The 19,686-nt window shown below is 41.0% G+C and overlaps 1 protein-coding gene across 6 annotated transcripts; it reads right to left on the reverse strand.

Annotated features, from left to right (window-relative positions):
* Positions 1-493: 493 nt before the first annotated feature.
* On the reverse strand, positions 494-19,577 carry scml4 (Scm polycomb group protein like 4). 6 transcript variants are annotated; one of them, XM_082505484.1, is made up of 7 exons: positions 18,956-19,577; positions 10,728-11,121; positions 9,604-9,806; positions 6,213-6,342; positions 3,828-4,040; positions 2,608-2,753; positions 494-2,241 (listed from the first exon to the last, which is right to left on the reverse strand). In XM_082505484.1, the coding sequence occupies exons 3-7, from the start codon at positions 9,799-9,801 to the stop codon at positions 2,116-2,118; spliced, it is 813 nt and encodes a 270-aa protein (XP_082361610.1). In that variant the 5' UTR covers positions 9,802-9,806; positions 10,728-11,121; positions 18,956-19,577; the 3' UTR covers positions 494-2,115. The 6 variants fall into 6 exon arrangements, with proteins under 6 accessions (XP_082361610.1, XP_082361608.1, XP_082361606.1 ...); XM_082505482.1 differs by having other exon boundaries at positions 10,681-11,121; XM_082505480.1 differs by lacking the exon at positions 10,728-11,121 and adding an exon at positions 13,706-13,901.
* Between the last annotated feature and the right edge of the window lie 109 nt (positions 19,578-19,686).

Raw genomic sequence — 19,686 nt, forward strand, 5'->3', positions numbered from 1 at the left:
ATAAAGTTACAGAGCTGGGTCACCGGGTGCTGAGGTGTGTAAAAGTCATCCACGCTCTGCTGATTCAATAAAAGCAGTTTCAAACCAACTGTGGCATTACTATCAACACAAAACTGTGCACCAAGAACCTCATGACATGGGTTTCCATGGCTGAGTAGCTTCAGTGGATGTATTATAGGTGCCTCACTTCACAGTAGTTCATCCCATAAATGTACTTTTTGTAAACCTTTGTACATTTATACTTACAATTGGTTTTCAAAAAAGAGAAGAAATTCAATTAAATAAATTCAATTGATAGTATTATTTCTGTCATTGGTAATTTTCTATACATGCTGATATCCCAGAAATATCATATTCTCAGTTCCTTGGCTATGATACATCCTGCTTTGTCTGTTTTACCATACAGCTCCTATTTCAGATAAATAAACACAGTTTTATCTTTCATCCTTTATGTTAACTAACAGCACAAAATCCAGTTAAATAAGAGACAGGATTAAAATAAAGCCAGGTTTATTTAAGTATCAAACAGTAAAGAACATCAAAATTCAATTAACATAGGTCACTAACTCAAAAATTGACAACATCCAGAGATTCTTAAATTTGTTGAAATAGCTCATGTGCTAAATGTTTGTGTTCATTTCTTGCATGTCTTTAAAATCAAGTTTGATAAAGTGAAACTGGTTTTTTTAATCATAAAAGGTACTAATCAGTCTGTGTTGTACAAACAAAGCATTTAAGCATTGAAAAAAAAACAAAATTAAAGTAAGTAACAAGTACTATACACATTAAAAAAGGCATTGTTTAACCAAGTTTGACAAATACTGTGTATGACTACCTTTTGTACAATGTCACACAAGAAAACTGAATTTGGTGGCTGCATAGCCCTGATTCTGACATGGCAATGTTTAAAAGAAACCAAAAACAACCCCCAAATGTTAATGCTCGAGACATTTTACATACAGCAGTTTCCCTTTTTAACAGTTAAGGGATGAAATCCTGCTCCATTCTAAATGACTGAAGAGGTAACGTATGAGAAGAATGTAACCTGAAGGAAGTCACAGAGGTGAAGTTTGCGAGTAGATATGTTGTAAAATGTAGTGATTGTAGTGGTAGTATCTGTTTCGGTGAGCACCCAGTTGTACGAGGTTTATTAAATTCGCTTTGTCTCATGCTACATTGCAACCTCAGTGGAAAAAAGAAGTCATATTTCCTTCCTGTCATTATGAGCACTGTGTGATTACAGACATCTACGACTGGTAAAAAATCTTGGTCGCTTCACTCGAACTCCGGTGTGGTTTGTGGTCAGAATCTTCACGTTAACAAATCACTTCTTTCTTTATTTCTTTATTTTTTAAAACTTTTTCCAAATATGAGCTCTATCACTCCTTTCTCATGAAGTTTTACACATTCCAGTATTATAAATGTACACTTTGTATTGTCAAGTCTTTGGCACATAAACCATTTGCTTGGCCAACAAGTGTGCACTTAAAGTTCAGAGATGTTTGAGAACTGTGCTCTCAAAATGGCACAGTAACAGCGCTGTTTTGTTCTAGATTATCCTGCAACAGACTTCCAAATCGACTTAATGAACAGTTTGAGTTATTAATTACAAGTCATGTCACCAACTTTAACCTGGATAAACGTGACCAAGTGAGGATAAAATGGACTATCTTAAAAGTCCAGCAGCAAGACTTTGTAAAGTTTAAATGTGTTACTGAGGTAAAGCACCCTAGAAGTTTATAATGATATAATACAGTATCCAGTGATTATGATCTGCACAAATTAACAATGCCCAAGCTCAAAAATTATTATTACAGGTCGTACTTCAATATACCGTAGCTGCCATCTGTTTGGCGACAAACTATTTACAATCTATAGCAGTTCAGGTACAAAGTAAAGAGAGACAAAAGTAAAATAACTGTTTGAGCTCTTAAATGTCCTAACATGTACAGTCACAGTGTCCAATCTGTGGACAAAGTGTGGTGTAAATGTAGTAAAAGCCAGCATATATTTGGATCAGACATTCGTGATGTATTGCTGATGACTTAGAAAGGTTTCGGGAATCGGCACCGACTCGTTGCTCTTAAAAATTAACGAGGCGATCGAGGACTCGGCTCACAACCGGCTCTGCTTGAGCCTGTCGATGTGGTAGCAGAGTTTGAGCGCTGGTCCCAGCTTCAATCCCAGGTACTTCATCATCATCTCGCTTTTCAGAAGAAGTAGGGCGTCCCCATCTATTTCCTGGAATATAGCAAGATATAGTTGTAAAGCAACGAAAAAAAGGATTACTTTAAATATTCCACTCAAGTGCTGTGTGAGAAATGGAGGCAGCACAGTGACTTATTTAAAAGGCTCGGGGACAAACCTTCGTGCACTTTAAAAATTCTTTAATAATATTCATGCAGTTTCCATTTCAGCTCATTTACATTCAGGACCACAGGGCACTGGGTGACAGATAATTTGAGCTACAGCTGTCATATAAGAGATTTTTAAATAGAAAGCATACCCTGCTTCTTGTAAGCTGTGTCCCAGTGCATGTTGGGAAATGAGCTCAGTTCCAGTACATTTAGTATTTAAGTTACACGGCATTAAGCGGGTCGGACTTACATGCTTCCTGAATGCTTCCGCATGGGGTCCCAGAGCTTGGGGATCAGCATCTTTAATGAACCAAACCACATCCTCCACACCCCAGCTGGAAGGGTCCTTACCAACAGGACGCTTGCACTCTCCAGCTTCTGACATCGGGCTGTAGGCTAGATAGCAAAAGAGGACAGGCAGGGTGAATTTTTATTCTAAAAAACAAAAACAAAATTGATGATCTCATAATGTTGCCTGAAAAGAACTTAGAACACAGTCTATAGACTCTGAAGTGATGCGAAAGAGCCTTTACTGCTCATCTGGGTTTTTGGGTTTTTTTTGGCTTCTGTAAACACTTAAGAGATAACGTCTCAATCGCTAGTTTTGAGTTTTATTAATAGCGCAGCAGTCTTTTATTTTGAAATTTCACCCAGTTAGATTTACATAGATGATGAAGGAGGGTGTAATTTAGCTTGTGAGTAAAAAGTTACTGAGCAGAATACTTGGTTTCTCAGCCAATCAACCCCTTTCTTTCCTTACTTCCTGTTTCGAATAACGTAGATGGCGTCGGCCAAAATTCTCAACTCATCGTTTCAAAATAAGTCGGCAAAACAATGCTTGTGAAAATGCTAGAAGTAGCTGGCCTAGTTCTGTCTGAAGGAAATATTACAGAGACACTGTCACCTCCTAGGCTAACCAATTAGGGAAAACGACAATTAAAAATTGTATATTACAATTTTACAAAGTGTTACCTTTGAGTCACACTGAATTTAGGCAGTATTAGCATGTGTACTACTTATGTCAAGCTTCTTCTCATGGGTCTTCCAGAGATTGCTGATCTCAGCATATTTCGGTAGAGGTCTCAGGTTAATCTTTTTGCATTGCACAAAATTCAATTATATTGAAGCTAAAAAACTCCAGGGTTTCTCACACTAAAGCTACAGCACACCTGACTGTGTGACTTTACTTGGGCAGATCTATGATGGAAACCCATCCCAAACCACTTACACCACAAATGACATTATTATGCTGTAAACTAGCACAACTATAGATGTAGGCAGATGTTAAAGAAATGCATATGAAAATAAATGCAAACATCTCTTGAATGATGAGTGATCTGGGCCTTCATTGGTCTAAATAATTTCATCTCTAAAGATATGGATAACATAATTACAATGCAAGTATAAACCAACACTAATGGCACAGGTGATGTGCATGGAAGTGCACCTGGCAATAATTTATAGCCTCACCATTTCTGTTTCCTTCCTGGTGACTTCCTGGGCTTGACGCTTGTCTGCACATGCCTGCTGTAGCAGAGCAACTGCTGCCACGGTAACCGTAGGACTGCTTCATCTGATACTGTGACGTCGTGACGCTGAATGCAGAATCACTGGGATCTATAGCATAGCGCCTCGAGTCCACCGGTGGGTCACATAAAAAATCATCAGCCAATGGCGTCTCCGCTGGGGAGGGAAGTACAGGAAGTGGCATTGTTAAAGCCAAACCCAACAAAAAAAAAAGTTTCTTTTTTTTAACATGACCATTGCAATTATACTGTGAGATATCCCATCATGGTTATCAGAGGATGTACCCTAACAACCCTGAATGAAACGACTTTCATGGATTATCATGAAAGCTTGATATGCCTGAGTTGCACTGAGGCAATGGCAAAAAAACAAGGTTAAATTAAAAAGCTAATGACATTTCCTGTTGGCCTTAGCTTTAGACTGTGTTAGGCGCTAGTTGATATTAACAAGCAAAAAGATGCTGAACATAGTACAAGCTATTATAGCTTAAAAATCATTGCATAAAGCTCAATGTATAGCCTCAAAACACTGCAAGTGTGGCTGTATTGTTCAAACTGGGTGATAGATACAAAAAGTAGAAGGACTGTGATGACCATATGAAATTTATAATGAGTCAAGAAAAAAAGATTCTTAATATCTTACTATATTTTCAGACCAGTATAAAGCCTTTGGGTGTATATAGTATATTAGACAGCTTCCTTTCACCAGACTAGAATAATATAGAAAGAACTGTATAATAAATACAAAGCTAATCTTTAGGTAAGCTGCATTAAAGCCCCCGCGGTCTGTAACTGTATGGATCTGAAATGGATGAAAGATAGTCAGTAATTCCTCAGAGTCTGCTCCCTTTGTGCCAGCTTTTCAGCTTGTCAATAATGTAAATGCTTGCTAGTTAAGTCAGAACCAGGCAGATATCAGATTTTCCTAATGACAGATTTATAACATTGAAATATGCTACTAAGATGATTTTGCATTACTTCTGCATTATGCTCATGCAAAGGTTAAATGTACTGCTATTGTGTTCTGAAAAATCAATTATGATTAAGATCTGGGCATGCAAATTTGAAGGATTACACACCCCCACATGCACACAATAAGGCACATGTGCCCTACAGAATGTATTTTGATACTTTTCAAATATAAGCAGTTAGATATATAAGCAGTATTTTGCTGCATATCTACGAGTTCATTGCAACAGCTAAAAAGTCGTCTTTGATCTTTACATCATAACGTATTACTGCGGCACATACTATATATATGTGCGTGTTAAAAATAAGATTTAGAAGATTAGTCACTCAAAAGGAAATGTATACTTCCAATATACATAGATGCTCCTGAAATGCTTTTTTTCCACTGGAGGAAAAAAAATATCAATATCTGTCTGGGTGGCACCACGGGGATCGTGCTGATTTTTTGTCTGCATGCATATGCGCATGTGCACTTCATCTCTGTGTCTACAGTCTGACATCAAACACTTTTCATGATTTGCATGAACAAAGAGCAAACGGCTGGTCCTTGACGCATGAGACTTCCCCCCTCTAACCTTAAATACACTAAAGGCAGCCTTTAAATATTTGCTTATTCAAAGCAAGGCTAATCTTTAGGGTGGGAAAGATGTTTTTAAAATGAAAGAAAGCATGGTTGTATGACTTTTGTTTCCTATTTAAAAGAATATTTAAGATTCGTACTTCTAAAAATCTTATTTTCTAAGCAACTAAGGAAAAGAGGCTGGGAAGATTGGAAGGGAAAACAAAATATGTAACTGGGTTATGTGTGAAGGTGTGAGCCCTTTATCCTAAATAAATCCACATATGCTTGTGGTTTAAATTAGATAAATAAATTAGGGAAAACCAGTCACTAGTGTATTTAGAGAACAAAAATGAAACATCACATTGGAAAAAAAATAGACAGAAGCATTTTATCTTGCCCCTCAATTAAAGTCAAAGGCAGAGTAGTAAAGGATGGGGGGTTGTGGGGGTGGGAGATAATACAAGAAGTAGACAAAACAAAAAAGAAGGTGGAGGCCACAAAGTCACACCATCACTTCAACCAGTGAATGCACAATGAGAATCACATTTTGAAAAACCACCATTGGTTAGCTTTCCCTCAATCGTTCTTCTTATTATTCTGGGCCATAGTTCACATCTGTTTGCATGCATATGTGTGAATGAATGTGAGACCGTATGGTTGATTATGTGTATGTTGGAATATGTATGTTTATCTTTAATGAATGGCTTATTTCTCCACTATTGTTGTTATTATTAATGGCCAAGCTTCTTTATGGAAAAACTGATCATTATAACTGTGCGTGTCTTTGTGTCTTTTTACCTGTCAGGACCTGTGGTGTGGCAGAATGGGGGACGATGGCAGCGTCCTGTGGGATGGAGCCCATCTCTGGCTCTGGTGTGCTGCTGGGAGGAGAATTGGCTAGAGGGGACATCACCATCCGGGGCTTCAGCTACAGGGGAACATACACATGCAGTCGCTAATTAGAGGTTCTGCATGTTGAAAACTGACATGGGTGAAAGAAAATCCTTAGCTATAGCTGTAGAGTTCCTATAATGCAGCACATACTATAAAGTCTGGTTAATGGGCTAGGCTAAAGCCCATTACTGTAGATTTACAGCTGAGGACAAAAGCATCTTGTTGTGAGCTTTGTTTAAAAGCAGGCAGGCAACCACAACAGATAAACTCACCAAACACTTTATTAAATACAGTCTTGGTTAAGCCCTTTTTTGCCTTCAGAGCTGCCTTAATTCCTTGTTGCATGGATTCAGCAATGTTGGAAACATTCCTCTGAGACTTGTGTCCATACTGACATGAGAGCATCAGACAGTTGCTGCAGACTTGTCAGCTGCACATCTATGACGTGGATCTCTTGCTCCACCACATTACAGTACAGTGAACTCTCTGTCATGTTCACGAAACCAGTTAGAGATTGTCTGAGCTTTGTGACATGGTGCCCAGAGCAGCCAGCAGGTCATAAAGGGATAGGGATGGTCACCAACAACAATCAGGTAGGCTGTGTTGATATTAAGGGGCCAAAGGTTTGCAAAGAAAATATCCACTATACCAGGGGTGGGCAACTCCAGGCCTCGAGAGCCGGTGTCCCTGCAGCTTTTAGATGTGTCCTTGAACCAATACAGCTGAGTTAAATGGCTAAATTAGCTCCTCAACGTGTCCTGAAGTTCTCCAGAGGCCTGGTAACAAACTAATCATGTGATTCAGGTGTGTTGACCCAATGTGAGATCTAAAACCTGCAGGACACCAGCCCTCGAGGCCTGGAATTGCCCACCCCTGCACTATACCATTCCATCACCAAAAACAAGCTGAAATGCTGATACAAGATAGCATGGATCCATGCTTTTATGTTGTTTACACCAAATTTTGGTGCAAACATTCACACTGGCGTAACCATTTCTACATGGCTAAAAGCACGGAGCTAGTGTTGAGCGATTGGTTGATTGAATATTTCCTTAACAAACAACTGAATTATACCTGCTAAAATGGCTGGTGAGTGTAGAAAAATCACAACTTACAATACCGAGATACATTTACCAGCTTTAACTTTTTTCATACAAAATGTCATCACTTCTGCCCCAAGTAGAGGAGCTTAAGTATCTCGGGGTCTTGTTCACAAGTGATGGGAGAAGGGAGCGGGAGATCGACAGACGGATTGGTGCAGCGGCCGCAGTGATGCGGACGCTGTACCGGCCTGTCGTGGTGAAGCGAGAGCAGAGTGTAAAAGCAAAGCTCTCAATTTACCGGTCAATCTACGCCCCTACCCTCACCTATGGTCACGAGCTGTGGGTAGTGACCGAAAGAATGAGACTACGAATACCCTTCCTCCGAAGGGTGGCTGGGCTCTCTCTTAGAGATAGGGTGAGAAGTTCGGCCATCCGGGAGGGGCTCAGAGTAGAGCCGCTGCTCCTCCACATCGAAAGAAGCCAGTTGAGGTAGTTCGGGCATCTGATAAGGATGCCCCCTGGGCGCGGTTTTCCAGGCATGTCCCACCGGGAGGAGGCCCCAGGGCAGACCCAGGACACACTGGAGAGATTATATCTCTCGGCTGGCCTGGGAACACCTTGTTTTTTCCCCGGATAAGCTGGAGGAGGTGGCTGGGGAGAGGGAGGTCTGGGCTTCTCTGCTTGGGCTGCTGCCCCCGCAACCCGGCCCCAGATAAGAGGAAGAAAATGGATAGATGGATGGATGGATGTCATCACTTCATCATTTTATCCTTTTTGAAATTCTATGAAAACTCTCAATTTATGCCCAAAAACGTGTTTTGTGAGCTCACAGTCAATTTGGCAAATTTATTACTGATGGTTATGCGTGTTGAATGTTTATGCCAAAGTTTAAGAAGTTCCCTTAAGATGTTCCTTAGACACCTCATTTATGAGCATGGGATACGGTATTCCATTCATTCACGTACTATATAGTACTGAGCCACCCATAATTTCTTAATAGTTTGCTAGGAACATGGAAACTATAGGTGCAACGATTTATTTAAAACTTTGGAAATACAAATGGAAATAGTATATAAAGGAAAATATTGATTCTCTACTATTCTGATAAGCTTATAATCCCACCTTTATTCTTCAACACAGCCTTCAACTCTCATATGCAAGCTTTCTTTTCATTTCTTTAAGAAGTCTTCAGGAATAGTTCTCCCGGCTTCCTGAAAGACATTCAAAGCTCTTCTTTGGATGTTGGCTGCTTTTTGATGCGTTCCCAGCCAAGATGATCCCACTCTGCTTCAAAGATTTTGAGGTCCAGGCTCTGGGGAGGCCAATCCATGACTCATGGTGTTCTGTTGATTGTTTATCTATCCAGGTATGCTTTTACTACATTTGCAGAACGTTTGAGATCATTGTCTTTCAAGACATCTGGATCAATGTCTACATAAGACCTGTTACCACTGGCTGCCAGTCAGCATACCTCAGCCTTTTCTACCTGTTTCCTTTCCTTAAGGATAACTTCATGACAGCAATCCTTCCACAACAGATGGTGCAGCTGAAGTGCCAGATGCATCTCTCAGGTCCAGTGTCATTGGCTGGAATTTTTCGTATTTCTTAAAGACATCACTTTCAGATGCTGTTCATCAGCTGCAGATAGTTTTTTAGGCCTACCACTGCTTCTTATGTCATCCACTTGTCCAGTTTTCACAGTTTTTTAAGGATTAACTGCACACCACGATGACATATGCCAAGTTTTCAGCTGATAGCAAGGAATGAGGGCTGCCTTAAGACTACCCAGCGCTGTAGGTGATGAAAATAGTGGGCCATCATGAATACAGACATTCGAGCAAAATAAAGAATGAAAGCTAGGTTAAGTATATGTTTCACAAGGAAGAAAATGCCTTAGTCATTCAAAGGAATGAAAACACAACATGACAACATGAAAACTGTGTGAAAATTCAACTGTGTTTGCTCACAGGAAGACTCAACGGAGTGCACTCTGTGTAAAAAGAAAAATGCATTAAAAGCATTTTCAGTTGTTGATCACATATGTGAGGGAAGTGGTTTGTATGTATAACCACCAAGGGTTCAGGGAAATACGTATAGATTAGCAGCCTCAAAACACAGATGACCTATACTCAGTACTGTATATGATCGTATGCTGTACCAACAAAGACTCCTGCACTGCTGTGTAGACACGGTTTCCCTCTTCTATTAAAGGAATGCCCATCTACATGATTAAACTAAAAAATTAAACTGACCTTAAAGCCAGGCTTCCTGCCTCTTTTCTTCGGGACCTTAAGAGGTGACAGAGTTTCAACATAGTGGCTCTGGAACTCCAGCTTTCGGATAGGAGGGCGTCCTCGCTTCCTGCCAGGCACCTTACCTTGGGGCCCCGGTATGAACTGGGGGTCGAGAGCGGAAGCCTGCATCTCCGAGCCGGCGGACAAGGAACTCATCAGACCTGAGAGACGGCGGGAGAGATTATCAAACTCAAAGTGGCAGCTTTTAAAAAAGCGTGCAACACTGCTCAGCTGCAAATCACAGTGGAAACTCAGAGGCTCACTCACACACACTCACCGCCCCCCTCCTTCGAAACACACCAAAAATATAGGAAGTAGTAGAAACAAAGCCACATAAAGCTTTGTACTTTACTCCACCCCTCCCCCCCAACCCTCCAGCTGCAAAGATTGCAATAAATATCATTACTGCACTACGAGAGAGAGGGAAAGAGAGAGAGACAAAGCCCCGCAAGCAGGCAGACACACAAACATAGGAAATGAAACCCACAACACCCACACACACTATCAAACAATCAATGAAGTGCGCTGTCACACAGACACACACACATTTACACACGCACAGGCAGTACTTTCAAGTGTTTGATTGAGTGCCATTAATCCACACTGCCTCTCTCAATCTATCTCAATCAATCAATCCATATTATTTTGTTTGGGGTTTTTTTTAATTATATAAAAGAATCAGCTGACTTTGCCTTTGAACACGAAGCTCTGTGCTTTACTTCTCAGAGCTCTCCTGCCAATTTACCCGGTCAGCGGCACATTACTCTTTCATTTCTGTAAATGGCTAAACAACGCCTTGATGCAACTTGACTCCAGTGCAGACAGACAGCAGTCTGCAAAGTATTTGCCACTGCAGAGGGAGAGAGAGAGAGAGAGAGAGAGAGAGAGAGAGAGAGAGAGAGAGAGAGAGAGAGAAACAGGAACAGAGGCAGACAGACCACGTGAATACGTACGATGCCTTTCATCCTCTCTCTCTCTCTCTCTCTTTTCCTCAAATAGAAAAAGCTTCAAAGTGACCTGCTGAGCGTTACTTACCATGCACACAGCTGTCTGTGCTAATTGCCGTCTCTGTGATGCCTCACCTCAGCAGCAGATTTATGGATGTCCCCCCCCCTTCTCCTCTGACAGATCTCGCTTTCTCCAGCAGTCTGCCGCTGCTGTCCTCCGCTGCCACACACTGACTGTCAAGACACCGGCAACTCCGCGTGCCTCTCTCTCTCTCTTCCTCAATCTCCGACACAACCCCCTCCTCTTTCTCTTCTACCCTAACCCCCTTCCTGTGTGTCCCCTTTCAGTCGCCATAGCAACACGCCTCTAACATCCCGTGGCAGCCGGCAGACGTGCTGAGCTCAAAGCACTGTGTGTGTGTGTGTGTGTGTGTGTGTGTGTGTGTGTGTGTGTGTGTGTGTGTGTGTGTGGCAGTGTGGGACAGTAATGTAATTACAGTTGCTGCATCTCGGGGTTCTTCTTGCCTGTCTTCAGAAAAAAACAACAAAAAAGAAGGCTTAGAGCGGGTGACAAAGGATTCAAGCTGTGCACTGTTTTGTGCTACAAGCGTATGAGTTACACACAGTAAAATGTCTGTTTTTTCATTTTTGGAGAAGAAATTTCTGCACAGGAAGATTATTTTCTTAAAGAGTCCAGACCAAAATTGGAATATCTCGCTATTTGTTTTTCCTTTGCCTGATTACTTTTGAATCCATGAAGCTTATGCAGACTGGCTTTAAGGTAAAGAGATCAATTTTCCCTGTAAACATCAAACGGTTCCAGCAGAAGCCCCACAGCCCCTTTTGGTTGCGATAAAAGATCACACTGCTGTCAGAAACTCAACACTCTTCCTTTCATTTATAGTCTTCTTTGGCTTCTATGTCAGCTAATGTAACGCATTTCTTGTTTTATCTGTAATGAAAAAGAAAACAAACATGGAAAGACAAAGAAAAGGGGCCAGCCAACGGCTTGTCTGTGTCTCTAAAGTAAAAAAGAAAAGAAGAAGAAAGCAGGCTCGAGAGGGCTTATTTGCTCTTAAAGGTTACAAGTGTACCAACTCGGGCTTTTCCCCTCACTGCATATCGATTAGTTACGCCCTGGTTGCAATGCCGGTTCCCGTTCCAAGCTGTATTTGTGGGGTTTTAACACTCAATCAGAAGCAGGTTAACCTTTCAAGAAGGAGCCTCAATCCCTGACGCACGCAGGGCGCCTGCATTCGCGGCCTCTGCGAGCGTGTAAAGAGATTTGTCAAGAGTCGGCTGCAAAGCTTCGCTCACGGGATGTTTTAACAGTGAATATTAGGTGCCAGGTGAAGTCTACGTGATAATAAAAAACAACAACGACAGTAAACAGCAAGGTCAGGACAAATACTCTGTAAAACTGTACACATACACGCACTGTAATGGCCTGAGTGCGCAGAAGTGAGAGCCATAAATCATAAAAGTAATTACGCGGTGAGATTAATCCTGATGTCCCTCTTCAATCAGTCCTGTCTCATTACGGCACATCACATTAGAGACATAGACAGACTGAGACAGAACAGATAATCATCTTTTACTTAAAAAAGAATTGGATATGAGGGGTGGGAGCCCATTAACACTCACCGAGTCAATATGAGACAGCGCCAGTTTTTGGGGGGTTTTTTGCAGGCAAGCAGAAAGATTTTCAGCATTGCACGGGACCCACCACTCCCACCGAGACCCCCAAACACAATACGGTTGGGATCGCAGCCTAATTTGTTTATGGCTAATAAAACAATTAAGCAATCAGTGAACCCCTGCATGCGATTTTATTTTCCTGCTGAGGGACATCGGAAGTCAAATGTTGGAGGGAGCCTGGTGTTACAGACTCAGTCATGCAGCGACGATCAGCAGTGATTAGCATAACATAATCACTGGCTTCGGGGCATGGAGATTTGTATCCGCTTTCACTTACGCAGAGGGGACACAGCAATAAAGTGAGTTATAGTTATGCCTCACTAAACTGCACACCTAGACACACACATAAACAAACAGTCTAATCACCGCCTTACAGACACACACAAACCTAAATGCATGCATATAATAAGTGCAGTAAGACAACATACCCTTGCTTGGCAGCAGAATAGATTAGTATAAGTGTGTTTTTGTCTATGTATATGTGTGTATGTGTTTTCTAATCAGTGTAACAATATAACCCCCCCCGAATTTATTTACAGCTCAGGCAGGGCGTCACCATGGTAACAGACAGTGAAATCGGATTCTGCACCAGCGTCGTGTGATAAGGTGGGAATAAATAAAAGGATAAACAACAATGCGTGTATTAAATAGGCGAGCTCTCACACTCCGCCTGCCCCTCCTTATCTCTGCTGAGCCCTTCTAACTACACAGCACACTTCAGAGAGAAAAGTGGAGGTGGGGAGTGTTGCTCTTTGCACCAACTATGGGTCATGGCGGTGGTCTTGGAGGGGGGAGCTCTCTGACATAGACTAAGCCACACACCTGTACACACACATCTGTATGTAAAACTAGGCTTAGATGTGGTCTGTGGTCTCAAAAATATTTGTAGATGTTGAATTATTTATAACATGTGACACAAACTGACAGGACATCTTTCCAATATCCTTCTTATTGTTACAAATTTGCTTTTTTATGCATTTCTGCTTCACAAGGTAATAGGAGAATGTAAAACATACTCCCAGTCATGTCTGTCTACTTTGTGTGACCTTAATAATATATATTATATTATAAAATGCATTTCTATTATATAAAATTCTAGATTTTATGAATAATATCAAATTTTTTCATTTTATTTTTGTTGCAATGGCTGGAGTTGAATCTCTACGTATTTAGCATCCATATTTGTCTTTGATATACAATCATCTGCCACTTTGTTAGGTATACCTTTTCACCTGCTTGTTAACATAACATTTTATGTAAATAAGAAATCACATGGTACTGACTCAGTGCTGTAAATGTGGCATGATTGTTGGTACCAGACAAGTTGGTCTGTGTATTTCAGAAACTGCTAATCTACTGAGATCTTGTACTGATTTCCACTCTAGCTAATCATAACATTACTGTTAAACTCGTACTTTGTGTGTCGGAGTCCTGGATCTTCATACTCTGCACGGCTGACTCTGACTCTGGATCCAAGTTAACCAGATGCCAGCAACTGCGCCCCCTGTGGTCACGTCGATCTTGACGCAGGTGCAGACGCACACCTTTGCTGAGGGTGCCAGGCAGTCTCATGCCCTCAAAGTCAACCGCGTGAGGGCAAAATGCACCACACTGGAACGGCAGAAAGAAAACGCACAGAAATAATCATGTGTACATGTGGCTGATACGCTTAGTTTTTCCATTATTCCATTTGTCAGCATTAATCAAGTCTTCTGAAAATTAATTTTAGACCTTTGAATCCAAAAATGAGTGTGGAAATGGAAAAGAGCAAGCAACTTAAGGACAGATGGAGTAAGACAGAAATGGACAGAGTGAGCAGAAGAAGCACAAAAATTAATTGGGATGCCGATTGGGTAATTATACTAGTGCACGCTCAGAGGTCAAAGGAATAAACTGGAAGTTAATGGGAGAATATGGCTTAGCTAATGATAAAAGTATGTGGAACAATTTGTCTTTTATGCTGTAAAGCGAATGCAATTCAGCCTCCGGGGTGCTGGATTACTGATTAATGTGAACTAACGTGGCTTTAGTCTTCTTTGTACTGAATGGAACAAAAGCGAATGAGAGGGAAGAGTGGAGCCGAGAACTTGTAGACTTAATGGAAATGTTCATATTATCACCCCACGCTGAGAGCAGATCTTGTTTTCTGTGTGTTGTTTGTTAATTGCTATTTCAAGTTTACAGAGGACCTGGTTATATTTATCGCTCTCAGGCTTAGATTAAATAATCCTTGCAATTTTTAGCTGCTTTTGCTTTCCTGAAGGCTCCATATGGACTTCCACCAATGGAAATTTAGCAGGGATTCTAAACCAATCAGTCTAATCACAAAAATATATTAATTATATGCAGCTTATGCTTATACAAAGACTGGCACTGCAAAGCTCTATGGATTATCAGCAAATACAATTTGATGAGGAAGAAGAGAGCGTCACAGTGTCATAAATATCCTAAGCCTGGTGACAAAATTAACTTATTTAAATTGCAATCAGATATTACAAGGTGACTGTGTTTGCTAAATAAACATATTGTAATTAATCTTCCCTGTCGTCCTCAAGCGATTCGACGGGAAGGAGAAGACAGAGAGGAAAGTCATTTCCTTCAGACGCAAACAAAACGAGATAAGGAACATCAGCAAAAAAGATTTTTGTGTACAGTCCTTGTAAAATTCTTTTCTTCGCATTTCACTCATATCCTGTCTCTCTCCCTCCACTAACTCCCAACGGGCACAGCAGATGGCAGCAGGTTTCTTCCTGTCAAAAGAGAGTTTTGCCTTCCCACTGTCGCCAAGTGCTCAAAAGGGGTATTGTCTGATTGGTGGGGGTTTCTCTCTATTGTTGTAGGTCTGTCCTTGCAATATAAAGTTATATAAATAAAACTGTATTGAATTGAACCCTCTATAATAGGGATGTCATGGAACACATGGGAATCAATTTGATACTAAGTGTGTGTGTGTGGGCGCGGGGGGGGGGGGGCAGTATTAATAGAAAAGTCTTAATCAGAAGGAAAAACTACATATGAAAACACTGCTGAAAGTCTGAAATTTATGCCTTCCTTCACATTTTCTAAAGCCATAGGTGTGGGGATTCAAGTCTTTCCTGGGCATGTTCCGGTCCCCGGACTTTATGTTTAATATCCATGCTTTATAGGATCTGTAATGAATTATTCCCAGAGGAAATTATGTGAAAAAAATTCCATGGCAACAAGAAGGACAAAAACTCTCTCGACAAACATGTTTGAGTTAAAGCTATTTAAACAATCAGAAAGTAAGAAAAAAGTTTAAAGTGCAGGGAAAGGGGGAAAAAACAGGAGCAACTGAAACAGTCATTCCAGCCATGCTACGAGGTTATACAGGACTCCTCCCGACAATCATCTTGACATGCTGACGTGTACATTACAGCATGCTTATATTTGCTAATGAGCACTGAACACAAAGTACAGCTGACGCTTTTACCAAAAATAGAGCATCAACTGAAAAATGACCCAATGATGGCACTTTGGACAAAAAGATTTTCAGTCCAGTAGCTGTCAAGATGTTTGACTTAAAACCATAAATATAAAGGGAAGCATTAGGGTACACCGTGTGTGTTTGTATAAGTGCTCACACTAATACATCCTCAGCATCTGTCAAACATTTCTCATGAAAACATAAGCAAAAGGGGTAAAAAAAATGAGATGACATGAAAAAGGTCACGTAGCGCTGGATGAAGATTTGACCAGATCACTAAAGTCAGTAATGGGGTTCATCTAATTTAGGGTTTAAGAGCGCAGTTTGGACTGAGTGGAAATGACAGAAAATAAAAAGAGAAGTGAGAGGTGGCAGTTAAAGGAGGAGACCAGATAAAAACTGGACAAGGAAATGAGAGAGGGAGGAGGACAACGTGGAGAGAGAGGCACATTCAAATGATTGAACTCTTTAACTCTTTCCTCCATAAAGATGGCGTCTGACAGCCTAACCTGTACCCTTAATGGTGGGTTTTGACACCTCACTATATATTTAATAAAGAGGTAGTTTGAAAACCATTAGAATAGTTTCTGGGTTTTTCCAAAGGCAGCAGGTCTGAAATGTGATAGAAATTGCTTGGCTCAGAAAAGAGCTTCAGGGGTTACTCCAAGTAAGGGGTAAAGGGTTAAAAAGTGCTATGAATGTTATAGGAGCATTGAAAAAGCACAAACAAATTCCAGCTATTTAATGTTTTTTTGTTTAGTTTTTAAATTAATGAATAAAAAACAAAGGAAAAATGTAGAAAAACAACAAGGGAGGGGGGGAGGAAGAGAGTAACAAAAAAAAGGAGTGGGAGACGATAAAACACTCTTCAGTGTCGGACTGTCGGATTCAATCAGGCTGCAGATGAAAAAATCTGCCATGAACCTCAAAATTCCCATTTACAAAAAAAAATGTGAAACATCAAATAGTTATTGTAAAAACACACAAACACACACACACACAAATCATGCACCATGAAACAACTCGAATGGAAAAAAACCTTCAGATTTGATGAAATGCAGTGCAACCGACACACACACACACACACACACACACACACACACACACACACACACACACACACACACACACAGGGGAATGCTTCTGTTTCTGTCTACAGGATCTGGGTCCCATAAGAGCAGCAGGCTGCTTTACCTTGTCACTCTATCAAAACATTGTGTTTTGGAGCTTCGCCAGGAGTGTAGCTGCCGGGTTTATTTTTTTGTTTTTTTTAAATCATACACTCACAGACAGAACCACACACACACACACACACACACACACAGCTGTTCTTATTCAGGTAAGCCATGAGCGAGACACATGTAGCGATGGAAAAAGCACCAGAAAGGCTCTGATTTTTTTTTAAAAAAGGTCTTTTTTGATTAAAGGCTGCGGCTTTGCTCACGCACATAATCATCAAACGTGCTGCTCGTGCTTTACGAGTGTCACACTCCATCCCTTTGCACTGCAAATCCACCCCATCCATTTTAACAGAGTAAGACATCCATAAATAGGCTGCTTAATACCATCCATGCATCCATCCATCCATCCATCCATCCATTCGCTTCCGCTTATCCTTTTCAGGGTCACGGGGGGTGCTGGAGCCTATCCCAGCTGTCATAGGGCGAAAGGCGGGGTACACCCTGGACAGGTCGCCAGTCTGTCGCAGGGCTAACACACAGGGACAGACAACCATTCGCACTCACATTCACACCTAGTGGCAATTTGGATTATCCAATTAACCTATCCCCACAAGCTGTTTAATAGGTAAAAGTTAAAAAGATTATAATTGCTACTTTTTTCACACAAGGAGCCTGAGATTATATTTTTTTGTAAAGAATCCCTGTGATACCAAAATACGTTATTGCTTATGAGTTATGGTAGAACAAAAAGCCTTGATATTCAAAAGAAGAACACTGAATATGTAAATTAAGAGCGTGGAATTTCAAAGAAGGTATCTGTATTTTATTTGATTTGCCAGTGAATCTCACCAGAAAATAAGACAGAAGAAACAGAAGTGGATTATTGTGTTTGTGTATTAAATAATGGTTTGCTGTCTTGGAAAATGTAAAAGCTTAAAAACCAAATCAAAAGATAACTTTTTAAAATAATTTTCAGCTCTGCCAAGCGTTGCCAGCTTTTTTTGGTAGCCAATGTGGAATTTTGGACTATGTGTATATATATATATATATATATATATATATATATATATATATATATATATATACATGAAAAAAATAGTGTATTTAATGTTAAAGAACCACAATGTCTACATTTCCCAACGCATTTCACAGGTGACCATCTTTTCATTATTTTTTTAAAAAAGCTGAGAGTTTAATGTCCTTCTGTACTCTATTAAAACACTAAGTGATCTTTAACAATTAGGCATTAAATCATCAGACTGAGCTCGAGCAGTCCACAGTGGAGATTTGCTACAATGACGACTTTAATTACACTTTCTGTCATTGATCGCAGGCCCTGGCTTCCCTGGCTTCTCCACCCACCGCTGTACAGGTTGTTTTTTTTTAGCTCAGGGTCAGCATGTTTATAAAAGGGAACAGCACGAGAAACTCTGTAGACTTTGCTTCTCTAAGTGAAGCAGCCACGTATTAAACTTTTATTTTCAGTCAGATAAGCTGGCCTGGCTTCAACCCTAAAGAAAAACTCCAAGATGTTCAGGCAGTCATGACAGCAGAGGTGAAGCCTTCATTACTGGATGCTTTCCTTCCAGTCATCCTTACTTCTTTCCTTTAGTTGATGAAGGGATTAACAGATAACTGAAAGCATATTCAAATGAAGAGCTATGCGTTACCACTTACACTAAAAAAAAAGCTGTTTGCCTGCAAGGTAGGCACATGGGGGCCCACATGGGGGCCCACACCCCACTGCAATCAACCTTTGTGATGCATGATGGGAAAATAATTACTTTGCCATTAATATATCACACAGGCTATATATATATATAGTTTATCATTATCTTGCCAATACAAGGACAATCAAAGGAGCATGATCCTGTAATAAAAAATGCTTTAATATAATTATCGGATCTCTGTTGGCCCAGTGTGAGTGTATTTTGACCTTGCAGGTTAGACTAATGAAATTAGCACCCGTGCGTTTGTGCGCTCTAAGTCCAGTAACGTCAGGATGTGAGAGGGTCGAGTCTGTAGTAGGATTTATTTACCTATGTCGAAGCGGTTGATTCATCAGCGGGGAATCAATTTCTCCACAGCAGGCTGGCTGAGCACACAGTGCAGCATCAGATGCAGCACAAACACCGGGAAAGGAGGGGGGGCACGAGTCCGGGTTCCACCCCTGCAGATGCGGCAGGGAGGCGAGCGAGCTCAGTGGGCTGCCGGCGGGAAGCAGAGCGGCAGACTTCACCTTCCTAACGCGCCGTCCGATGCTTTTCAGAGACAGGAGTTGAAAGATCCTGCAGGGCGGAAGCTGAGGGGGAAAGTGCGACTGAATTGTTGGTGTGCATAATTTTCCTATCTGGCCTTAAAGCTGTTGCCTATTGCGTTTTATCTCCACCGGGTTCAGGAGAGCGGGAGAGATGGCATGGTAAATAAAGTAGTAGCACTCAAACTGAAGAGGTTCAGCCCCCTTTGACAACACAAAAACACCCCTCGGTGGGCATGGAGTGCGGGAGTGTGAGCCCAGTCCAGACAAAAACAACCGACACGGGTCTAATGAGTCATTTGATTAACATTTTACGTGCCTGAGTAGCTTTAAATATTCATAAGGCTTCTGTCAGGCTCATGTTGATGTAACCATAATTTACCCCCACAGTGCCGTTACACATGGCTACATATTGATATTATCCAAATCACGATGCTATCATAGAGAACTGACTCCAAATTTGCAAATTATACTGACAGGGAATTCCCACCTGTTCCTATGAGGAGGAAACCA

This window comes from Aulonocara stuartgranti (assembly GCF_965226115.1).
Source record: "Aulonocara stuartgranti genome assembly, chromosome: 15".
Classification (NCBI taxonomy): Eukaryota; Metazoa; Chordata; class Actinopteri; order Cichliformes; family Cichlidae; genus Aulonocara; species Aulonocara stuartgranti.